The following is a 12,325-nucleotide window of genomic DNA, read 5'->3' as shown; positions in this document are numbered from 1 at the left end:
GGACTTAGGTTTGTTTTTATTATGCATGACATTTTATTGGAAATCTTCAAATATTAGGTTATGATTATTACATAATATAATTAAACCTCGATTTTTAATAGAAACTTGGATAAATATCATCTTTTTCGCAGCTAGAAGATAACTATAACACTAAAGAATAATAAACTGACATTTAAACTATGTTTTTATCAAATTGAATAAATGTTTTAAAATAGCTGTTTTTAGAAAACTCCGATAACCCTGCTAGGCAATCTCGGTTAGGGGTGAGAAAAACTCGATTCGACTCGAAAAAATCGAAAAAAAAATTCGAATTTCGAGTTAAACGAATCGAGTTATTCGAGTTATTCGAATCAACTCGAATTTCGAGTTCGAATCGAGTTGAGTTTTCGAATTCGAATAACTCGAATAATTCGAATATCAAACTATAATATTTTACATTTTTACCCCAAACTCCCAAACCTTTTTACTTTTCCCTCAAAACTTTTACTCCTTCCCACTTTCCCTCAAAACTTTTACTCCCCTCCCCTCCCAACCCCCCAATCTACCCAAAATCCATTTCCCACCAAAATTTTACTCTCCTATTTATTTTTTCTCAAAATTTTACTCCCCAAAACCCTCAAAACCTTTTATTTTCCCCCAAAATTTTTACTCCCTCTCACTTTTCCCCTAAAACTTTTATTCCCTTCTCATCCCACCTCCCATTTATCCCAAACCCTCCCCCCTCCAATGTTTTTTTTAATATTTTTCCTCCAAAATTTTACTCCCCCCTATTTACTTTCCCTCAAACTTTTATTCCCCAAAACTTTTTATTTTTCCCCTAAACTTTTACTTCTCACCCTTTACTCTCAAATAAAAATCAAAATTATCCAAAAATCACTAAACATAAATAGTAATAATTTTATTTATATCTACTATTTATATTATTAAATTAAATTTCACATTTTATATTATTTATATTATTGAATTGTTTAGTCATATTGAATATTTATATTAAAATTAAATTATTAATTATGCCATAAAATATTCGTGTTAAAATTTTATATTGGTATTAATTTCACATTTTATTTTTAAAATAACTTTTATTAAAAATCATATTTTTACATTTAATATATTTTTAATTCTAAAATACATAGTGACAAGAATCTGAAGATAATTGAAACAACTAAGCAAGCAAAGAAGCTAACCAATATATAAAAAATTAATAAATAAATTATGAAGTGATGAAAGTTAATAAAAATTTTGATTAATGTGGACAAATTTTATTACGATGGGTGACAATGATTACAAGGACCCAAAATTATTTTTTTAAATTTAACTCGAACAAATATATTCGATTCGATTCGATTCGAATTCCATCTCACTCGACTCGATTCGAGAAAACTTCAAATAAAGTTAGGATGACAAAATGAGATTTGAAAACTCGATTAACTTGAAATTTTTTAACTCGATTCGATTCGATCGAATGCTCACCCCTAATCTCGGTGGCTGATGTAGTCTATCGAATTTGGGTCTAACGTCTAGGTCAGGTTGGGGAGGTTACAACTCTTGTACTATTTCTCTATAAATAAGAACTAAGAGTTAACCTATTAACATACACTTTTTAAGCATCGACATTTTATCAAAAAATAGGAGCAATTTATTTTTATGAATAAATTCTATTTTTTTGCAATAATACTCGTAGTTTATGGGTTATAGAGAAAATTAACTTTGGAAAAGTTAAGTAAAATTTTTCATTCTGTGCACTAATTTGATTTTATTAAGTCCACATTCAAAGCAATTTTGGGTTTGAAGATAGTGGAGAAGATCGACCAGTTGAGAGCTTGGAAACGACCTAGACCGTCTTTGTACAAAGTACATGTATAATTTCAATTAAAAGTTTATTACTATAAATATCACAAAGGCTTAGTTTTTAAGAAAAATTCAAACTTCCGCTGTGTCTAAACACACTGTTTTCTCAACTGATTTGTTCAACATAGGATTCTAAGTAAACAAGTTGATATATATATGACATGGTTAATTTAAATTTTATCTATGCTTGATTATGTAAATCTAACATTGTTCCATATTTAAATTATTCAACGAGGCTAAAAACGAAATTGGGACTTCAAAAGCTAATGGAAAGGAATAAGGCGACGGACGAGCGACCACTTCAATTTGTACTTACATAATTTATTTGAAGATATGAATATGTATTTATGTTTGATGACTTGACAAAGAATAACATATTGTTGGATATATATGTATATATATGTTCGTGATCTTGATACTATGATGAAAACTGTGCTCTAGTAAGTTTTTGAAATTTGAATCTATGATAAAAGAGTTGACACGATGATAAGCACGTGTGAGATGCGTAATTATGTTTGATGATTTGACAAATGAATTGTAAGATGTTACAATGATGAATTGATAAAGGAAGTTTTAGCGTTGGGTGTATATTAAGGTTAGCGTTGGATCGAATCGAATTAAATGAAAAAATTTTGAATTAATTAAGTTGACGAATCCTATTTTATTATTTTAATTCGATTTGAAATTTTCTCGAATTGAGTCGAGTGAGATGAAATTCAAATCGAATCGAATATATTTGTTCAAGTTAAATTAAAAAAAACGACTTTAGGTCATTGTAATTATTGTCACCCACTGTAATCAATTTTGTTATTAACTTTCATCTCCTCATAATTTATTTATTAATATTTTATATACATGTTAGCTTCTTTGCTTGCTTGGTTTCTTTAATCATCTTCGATTCTTATCACTATGTATTTTGAAATTAAAATTTATTAAATGTAAAATGTGATTTTTAATAAAAGTTATCTTAAAGATAAAATGTGAAATTGATACCAACATAAAATTTTAACATGAATATTTTATGACATCATCAATAATTCAATTTTAACAGAAATTTATAAAGATTTAATATGATTAAACAATTCGATAATATAAATAGTACAAAATGTGAAATTTAATTTAATAATATAAATAGTATATATCAATAAAAATATTACTATTTAGCTTTAGGGATTTTTTTGGATGATTTTTTATTTGGGTATAAAGGGTGAAAAGTAAAAGTTTAGAAGGAAAATAAAAAAGTTTGACGGTTACGGGAGTAAAATTTTGGAGGGAAAGTAAATGGGGGGAAATATTCAAAAACAAAAATTGGGAGGAAAATGGATTTGGGGTAAATGGGGGTATGATGGGAGGGGAGTAAAAGTAGAGGTGTGCATGGGCCGGGTCAGGCTAAACTAAAAATTTAGTCCCATTTGCTAGGCTCAGCCTGGCCCAAAAAATAAGCCTAAAAATTTTGCCCAAGCCCGACCCGGATAAAAATGTTAAAAACCGGACCAATTCGACACATTTATATTAATTTTTATATTTTTTTATATAATTTTAATATATATATATAATACATCAAAAATACTAAAAACATCAAAATAAATATTTTTCAACAAATTGAAAATAAATTTTAAAAAATATTTATATTTAAATAACACTATGATAGATGCAACTTAACAAACAAATGCCTATAAAATAATAACAAAATTAACAAATGTCTTTAAAATAATAACAAAATTAACAACAAAACAAGTTTTATACAACATTCAAACAATAACAACAAAATAGTAGCAACATAATAGTAAAATGGTAGCGAAATAGGGAGAAAACAATAAGAAAATAATATTAAAAAACAAAAAAATTTGTCCTTTAGTGAATTCGAGCGAGGTCAGGCCGGGACAAAAATGCCTTACCAGAGGTCCGACCTGTTTTTTAAACGGGCATTATTTTTTTGTCCAAGCCCAGTTTTTGGGCCTATATTTTTACCCAAACACTCTCAAATTTTGGGCGGGCCTTCGGGCCCGACCCATGAACAAGTCTAAGTAAAAGTTTTGGGGGGAAGTAAAAATGTTTGGGGTTTTTAGATAAAAATGTAAAATATTATAGTTTGGTATTTGGTTTATTCGAATTATTTGAATTCGAAAAATTAAACTTGATTTAAACTCGAAATTCGAAAAAAAATTGTGTTGACTCAGATAACTCGAAATTTAAATTTTATTTTTATTTTTTTGAGTCGAATCGAGTTTTGGTCACTTTTAGCGCATATTATTTGATAGTTGTGTAGAGCCCTTGGGGTTGAGAACTATTCTAGCACTTTGGTGCAATTAGCGATAGGCGCACTTTACTTGACTCCCTAATTCCTTGTTGAGTTGAGGAGAGTTATCTCTAGCTTCATGTTGGATGAAAAACCTTTTACTAACTTTAATTTCTTGTTGGGTCATGAGTGTAATTTGATGTATTAATCCGTATAAGCATGTATGTGGTAAAGTATGAATATGATATGTAACTAAAGCAATGATAATCAAGTTTTTGGATGATATTTGAAAATGAGATACACATCCCCTGAAAGTGCATCGATACTTGATAGGTGAGAAAGGAAATGATGTTTTTCTTTTGAAATGTAAATGTGACAAGGTAAATACATAAATGACTATTACTGGTACTGAATAAAATAGGAAAGAAAAATATTAAATTAAAAATAACATAAAAAAGTTTGTGTAGGCTTAAATTAATCATTTATAAATTTAGACAAAATTAAAGTCATAATTTGAATAAATCAAAATTAAGCAACCAAATGTCATTTATAAATCTAATCTATAAAGAAATCTCAACAGTTTAATTTGAGCAACAAATAATGTTTCCTGGTATAAATTAGTGGTCAGTGGTTCCCCATTTTAGGACAATTGATAATTGATAGCTTTGAACAATCAGACAACTTTTACTTTTCATACACTCCTTTCCACAAATTGTGCTATGCAACATTTGAGTTTTCATTTTCCATACCTTACACACTTCCATTCATAAAATTTGATTAAAAATTTATAATTTGCTATGGACATGGTTGTTTTTGTAGGAGGATATGGGTTCAAGTATGTTGAAGCACATTATCTTTTTATATATGGGTTGGAGAGGGACTAGTAACAAAAATATAGATATAATCAGAATTTATAATGAAATTATTTTAAAAAAAAAATGAAAGAAAAGTCTCAAAGTTATTAAGTGAATAGTTTTGGATAAAATAGAAGGCTAACTTGCGGATTTCCAGCACCTATATTGCCGATATTAAGCGCACCTCATTTCACTTTCAAAACAGACAACCCACAATTTTATCCGGTCTTTCCAATTAATTTTTTTATTTATATTTATATTTAATTATTAATTTAAACTACTTGACTCCCCTCGATGTGGATTTACTTCCAAAAGCATACAATTTGGTTTTAATAAACTAAACTGGTAGTCATTTTGTATAAAAAATTATAAAATTATTATTAAACTATTTAATTTTTTAGTCACCCGACTGTTTGAATTATTTTTGGTTATCAGTCAATAAATTATTAATGGTAAGATAATTTAGCAGTTTTAAAATTGGTATAATAGAAATTTTAATACTCAATATTTATATTTATGTCAATTTAGTTTTGATTTCAAAATTTAACCATCAATTGATTTTTTTATTTGCGATATTGAGAATTAATTTAAACAAAATGAGAAAAGATGAAAACTATTATCTTGAATTTTCAAGTGTTTCTATTTTTGATATATTTTCAATTGAATTAGTTGATAGATTTGTTTTTTAGCTTCTTAGGTAAAATAGTCACAAAATTGAAAAGATTAAGAGCAAATTACAAAATGTGTAACCCTTGGGAGTTAATTTTTTGAATCAAGACTAAATTGATACAATGCATAAATATTAAGGGTTAAAATAGTTTTTATGCCAATTTTAAAACTTTTATGTCATCTTATTACAAGTGTTGTTTACATTTCCTTTTATATTTATAGTGGCAAATTGATGGAAAAAAGTTATTGAGTACAGAATTTTGTGAATTAACATTATTGATATTATTGTGTACGTAAACCTAATATATTATAATTTTAGTACTAATAATAAAAAAAAGGTACAATTTAAAGTTATATTTTATAAGATGTTGAAAAGACAGAATAATTTATGCTAGGACCATTCTAAAAGTTTTAGATTTTAGGTATGCATCCATATTTATATATTTAAAAATGGATGATGTGACATCTTATTTTTAATTTGAAAATATCTTTAAACTTCTTAATATCCATAAGAAACCATTCCAAATAAATCTAACAATTTGAAAGGTTGTTTAGTTATTTTCTCACATCATAGGAATAAACCATTGCCTACTCAATTGAGTTGATTGGCAAGTTCATAAAGCAAAACTACACACACATGCCAGAAACTAAAAGAAAGGGGCAATTAAGAATTCACAGTGTGGACACAATAAAAAGGACCAAATATCTTGGAGGGTGATTCTGCCATATGGCTAAACGATTCGTACCCTCAAACCATGCCGATTCATGCTACTTACAACTCCAACATAATCTTTATACCTTGTTATGATCCAACTTTGGATACATCTTTGGTGGACCGGTTGTATTTCATGTGACTCTGGACAAGCTGACCACTGGCTATTGCAGCCATTAAGGAAAGTTCCCCCGCCAGGACGGAGCCGGCCACGATCTTTGCCAAGAGCCTTGAGTTTGCGCCTGGTAGTTCTTTACTAGCGCCCTTTACTCCAAGCAAATCCAGGCATGCAGACTGTGATGCAAGTTGAGTTCCGCCCCCTATGGTTCCGACCTCAATGGAAGGCATAGTCACAGATATGTGAAGATCTTTCCCATCATTGACAGCTTCCATCATGGTAATGCAATGGGAGCTTTCGACATTTTGGGCCGGGTCTTGTCCGGTTGCTATGAATATAGCAGAGACGATGTTGCTTGCCTGGGCATTAAATCCACCGAGAGCACCGGCGACAGCCGAACCGGCTAGGTTCTTGAGCATGTTGAGCTCTACGAGTGTAGCGACACTGGTTCGGAAAACCTTCTTCAGTACTTCTTCTTTGATAACTGCTTCACACACCGCCGATTTCCCTCGCCCTTCAATCCAGTTAATAGCGGCAGGTTTCTTGTCGGAACAGAAGTTTCCTAGCAAACAAACATAAATGAAAACTCAACTCTAAGCATACAAAGTTTGGCACCATGATAATACCGGATTGAATTACCATTGATGAAACTTAGAACTGTATGCATATGAGAATCTAACTTTACCAGAGATACTGATAATATCCATGTCCGGATACTCATTTCGAAGGTATGCAAGGACGTTCTCGACTCCCTTTGAAACCATGTTCATCCCCATAGCATCCCCTGTGGTGCAGCTAAATCTCATATAGAGATTTTTACCAGCAATGGAACATTGGACACCCTGAAGCCTTGCAAAGTTACTTGACCTGGCAAACAGAGCAACATACATCACTTCTTCTATGAACGCATACGAAATCAATACCTAAGCAAAGAAAACAAGAATGGGTGAATAGATTTAAGTTTCGTTTACGTTACTTGTTGAATTCGTCGGCCAATGTCTGAAAATTTGAAGGATTATCGAGGAAAAACTTGAGATGGCAAGCTCTAGAAGCTGAAGGGAACCGAACGACTGGAGCTCTGGTCATACCGTCCCTCAGAATAGTGCTGGTGGCGCCACCGGATGCATAAATACCCTTAAATCCTCTATTGGTGCTTGCAACAATGCAGCCCTCAGTGGTAGCCATTGGCACAATGTACTCAAAACTATCGAGGAGCAATGGCCCCGCAACCCCCACAGGAATCTGAACGTATCCTACTGGCATTTCGCAGCACTGCTTCAAAATAGAGCCATAATCGAAGCCATCCAAAGGTAAGCCTTGCAACGACCTCCTAGTAATCCTCTGCAACGCCTCTCTTCGAATTCGAACCGCTCTCTTGCAATCCCCGAGTTGTTCTTCCAGCGCGTATGAAGGGATTGTTCCCTTGACAACCAAATCCACTATTTCTTCGTCTTCGGCGGAGGAAACCGCCGGAATTATATGGTCGGCCATAGAAGGAGAGCAAGCCATCAGCCGGTGACGATGATCCTCACCTTCTTCTTCGTCGACAAGGTCCCAGGCCTCGTTGGAGGCGCGAGCAATGAACGACTGGACAAAGTCGATACCGAAGAAACCAAGGAGGTATATAAAGGAGGCGATGAGGGAAAGAATAGCTGCCAGTTCGGAGAAAGTGACGACGTGAAGGGGAACAGAGTTACGGATCTTGTCCCGCCACCGGAGGAGGAGGTAGTACGCCACCGAGAAGAAAAGCGTGAAGAAAAGAGCGTTAGTGAAGTAAAGAGGGAGCGGGAGAGCATCCGATGCCTTGGCACCAGTAGGTTCCGGTGCGGATGACGGCTCCTTTGGAGCTGGTCGAAGTGCTTTAGAAGGTCGCCGTCGAACGTCCATTAAAAAATCTCCGACGAAATAGACAGTACGGACAGGAGTAGTAGTAGGTGAGAGGAAATTGCCAAAAGGAATTGAAGCGATAATTAAGGAGCAAATGCGGAGGATTGTTTTTGTTTTATGTATTGGTTATTAATTAAATCCTTAAAAAAATGCTGACCTTTCTGAATCACAATCGTTAATTTCGGTCATTTTTTTCAATAAAATTGATGATAATAATTCTTTAAATACTTAAATTCAGTTTTCTTTAGTTTTGCAATACTACTACTACTACTAATTTAACTTCATGCTTATGCATGTTCCTTCCATTTGTATGATTTAAAGTGATTAGTTTTCAGTTTTCTTCCATTTATTCTATTTTAATTCAATATTCAATGAGATGACGGTGTGTAAATTTATACACCAATTCCTAAGTTTATTCCTTTGTTCCATTTTTAATCATACTCATTTGTTTGGTATAAACCTACTCTATCCTTGGAAGAAGGAAATGAATTGCACAAAAGTGTCAAGAAAATTAATAAAGAGTTTAGACAATCATATTAGACTTGAAAAATGAGTTTGGGTAAAATTTATATTCGTTTAAAATATAAACCAGGCTTGGACTCAAGCATTCAAGGCCCAAGCCCGGTTCAATATGTTTTTTAAGTTTGTAATATATTATAGGGATAAATATCAAAACTATACTTAAAATTTGACCTAATGTGCAATTTTATACATAAATTGTGATTTTGTGCAATTTTATACATTAAATTTTGATTTGATCCAATTATCAAAACTTGTAACACAATTATTAATATAGCATAAGGAAAAGTCTAGCATAATCTCTCACAAAAGAGCTAATAAAAAAAAGCTAGAGGTAAGCTTCATAGAAAAATAGCTATTGGATTTAAAGTTTAGACCTAAGCCATTGAAAGGGGGGAGGGAAATCAAAAGGTTTTTTTGTCTTTGTTTTTTGAAAAACTGGGAGGAACCAAATAAGATTTCCACAAAGAGGGAAATGAAATGTTTTCACCGTCCATCGTGCTTTGTTGTTGAAGGTTGTAGGCTAGAGGTGGTGCTCATTGGATAAGAAAGGAAACTGAGAAGCAGAGAAATAAAAGGGAAACAATTTATTTAAACAAGGATGGAAATGAAGTTTTTTCAAAAACATTTGCTTTTATAGCCACGACAAAGGGAGCAAATTGCAATTAAGTCCCCCTGCATGTTTAACAACTGCAAACATGGGGCACCGCAAGTGATATTTACAATTTTAACCCCTCTTACTTTTGTTCTTCTTTTAATTTTAAAATTCTGAGGCAAATTAATTACCAATTAAGTCCCCATATTTCTTACGTTTTTTCAATTTCAAACTTCAATCCCTCATTTATTTATTTTGTTTCATTTCATTTTATTTTTCTTTATTATTATAGTTAATTTTATTATTACTATTATTATCATTAGTATTTGTTGGAGTTTTTGACATAGCTTGTTCCATGTTCTGTTACAACAAGTATGAATTTACGCTTCCACCATGGGAAGTTTTCCGGCCTCCTTGATGTTTTGATGTTTATGACCTACAAAGTTATGGCATGTTTGACAAAAAAACAATTGGTGTTCGGCTAGGACTTTCTAATTCTTCAACCGATCCTATTGATGAGGCCATGAGTTTATTGGATAAGGTTTGAGTTCTTATCTGTATCACCTTAGTTGAATAAAGAGTTGTTTAAAGGATTTTTATTAGATTTTCCCAAGGGATTTTCTAAGAGAATTATCTATTGTTTTAGGGGAGATTATCTTGTGATTTCAAGTTTCTATTTGACACAAATAGGTGTCACTTTCCCATGATTGTAACACCCATACCCGACCCAATCTTCAGGTTCGAGCTATGGGATGTCACATTTGTTGTCCAGAGTAACTATGATCGATTTCAATTCAATTTAATAGTTAATACATATTATTAAGTTCCAAACATCATTACTATATGTTATACAATCATATGCAAACCTTATACGAGCTTACGAAAGCTCTTTGGAGAACTCGAGGTCGAATATGGACCAAATTGTAAAATTTTTAAACTATCGGGTTAACATCACAACTTCAAGAGTTATAGGAGGCGATGTAACTTATTAAATTGTCCTTGTTGCGACATTAAGGTCCCGACGTTGTGACGTAACCGTTTGTTTCCAAAAGGTCCAAATGGTATGAATTTATAACTCCTAAACAAAACAATCGAATATCTTAATTCAACCATTTTAGCAATTAAACCATTCTCATATGACTATTTCTATCCTTCAACATCATACATACATATGCATTACACAAGTTTATCATTTCAACTTCAATTCAATTAACAATTTCCACATGTTCAACCATTTAAGTTATCTCAACTACTTGTGACATATTCATATATGCACATTTAACAAGTTATAAACTTAAATCAAACCATATTGCCAATTCGGAATTCAAAATGACCATTTCGATATAAAACCGAATCGAAACCCTAGGTACATGCCACATGTCAAAATGAAAAAGGGACTATACAAACATTGCTTAGCTGAAGACTACATATTTGATTCTGAGTTACTTCTCGGAACTTCGAGATCCACCTATACCTGCGCATGGAATAAACAAATTGTATGCTAAGTGATAAAGCTCAATAGTACTTTCATCATTCAAGCCATATAAGAAAATCATTAAAATAATAAGAATACAACCAATGCATAATTCAATTTTAACCAATTCAATTCATTAATTCATGATTCATATGTTAGCAATTCAATATAAACATAACATGACAATTTTCTACCATTAAAGGCATAAGTGTTACCATTTCAAATCATACCATTTGATTATACCAATATCACATTTTCATATCGAATCTACTAATTCGCTTAGTTTCCATATCGACACTCTTGGCTCGTATAAACTAGTTCATATGGTCTTATACATGCTATCAATAATCACACTTCACGTATATTCACTTGTAGTGCTATTTCATATTATCAAATCAATTCAATATCATATAACCGATTCACATTTTATATTCCCTAATAATCTAACTAAGACTCGAAACTGATACACGAATTATCCAACCAGCACACCAATCTGGCGCCCAGTGCCTCATCGAAACGTTTGAAGTATATATATTGCGCCCAACACTTATAGGTGTAATCGAAGTAAAATGTATGCCCAACACTCATCAGAGCGTCTGAAGTATATAAATTGCGCCCAATGCCTATCAGTATAATTGAATTAAAAGGTATACCCAGAACTCATCAGAATGTCAAAGTAATATGCGCCTAGCGCTCATCGGCATATAGTAAAAGTATAACCCGTACACAATCTAACCTTATGGCATGCAACTATATCTAACTCTGCTCGAACAGTTAATAGGGTACCAATGATCCAGTTTCATAACCAATACATATATCATAATTTCATTTCAAATTCATTTTCACTTCATATATGTCTAATATCACATAGCATGGTTCATACTATATGCATATGACATATCATATATTGATTATATCATACTATTTTCTACTATATTCACTTTAGTCCCATTTCTCAATATTCAATATCATTTAATACGAATCAATTCGTATGACAATATAAGCTTACCTCGATAGTAAATCATGTAATCAACATATATAGACATGTATATATTCAATGATCTCAGATCATAAAAGTACAAATCAAATTTCTCTCGTCACTCGTCAGTGACTATCGCTTTTCTTGTAATACCCTTAACCCGTATCCGTCGTCGGAATAAGGTTACAGAGCATTACCACAAAAACATAACTTAAAAACATACATTTCCAAACATTAATATAAACATAACATAATCCATTCATATACATGTATATCATCCTTTATCGAGCCTTCGAGGCCCTAAAAACACTTTAGAAACAATTTGGGACTAAATTGAAATCAATCAGAAAGTTCAGGAAAAAGTTAGAAAATTTTAAACTGTAAGGGTCACACGGCCGTGTAGCTAAGCCATGTAACTCACATGGCTGAGA

The 12,325-nt window shown here is 32.1% G+C and overlaps 1 protein-coding gene across 1 annotated transcript; it reads right to left on the bottom strand.

Moving 5' to 3' along the window:
• Window positions 1-6,136: 6,136 nt before the first annotated feature.
• Window positions 6,137-8,431, bottom strand: LOC105785336 (3-hydroxy-3-methylglutaryl-coenzyme A reductase 1). The gene is made up of 3 exons (XM_012611383.2): window positions 7,417-8,431; window positions 7,126-7,307; window positions 6,137-7,002 (listed from the first exon to the last, which is right to left on the bottom strand). The coding sequence occupies exons 1-3, from the start codon at window positions 8,325-8,327 to the stop codon at window positions 6,413-6,415; spliced, it is 1,683 nt and encodes a 560-aa protein (XP_012466837.1). The 5' UTR covers window positions 8,328-8,431; the 3' UTR covers window positions 6,137-6,412.
• Window positions 8,432-12,325: the final 3,894 nt, after the last annotated feature.

Source organism: Gossypium raimondii, chromosome 1, assembly GCF_025698545.1.
Source record: "Gossypium raimondii isolate GPD5lz chromosome 1, ASM2569854v1, whole genome shotgun sequence".
NCBI lineage: Eukaryota > Viridiplantae > Streptophyta > Magnoliopsida > Malvales > Malvaceae > Gossypium > Gossypium raimondii.
This window is presented reverse-complemented; position numbering and strand designations above follow the sequence as displayed.

Bases quoted from the DNA above. Each gene is read 5' to 3' on its own strand.
- LOC105785336 (XM_012611383.2), bottom strand. From the start codon at position 8,327: ATGGACGTTCGACGGCGACCTTCTAAAGCACTTCGACCAGCTCCAAAG. The intron at 7,308-7,416 runs GTAACGTAAACG...TCTGTTTGCCAG, and splicing joins TTGGCCGACGAATTCAACAA to GTCAAGTAACTTTGCAAGGC. The intron at 7,003-7,125 runs GTAAAGTTAGAT...TTTGTTTGCTAG, and splicing joins GGATATTATCAGTATCTCTG to GAAACTTCTGTTCCGACAAG.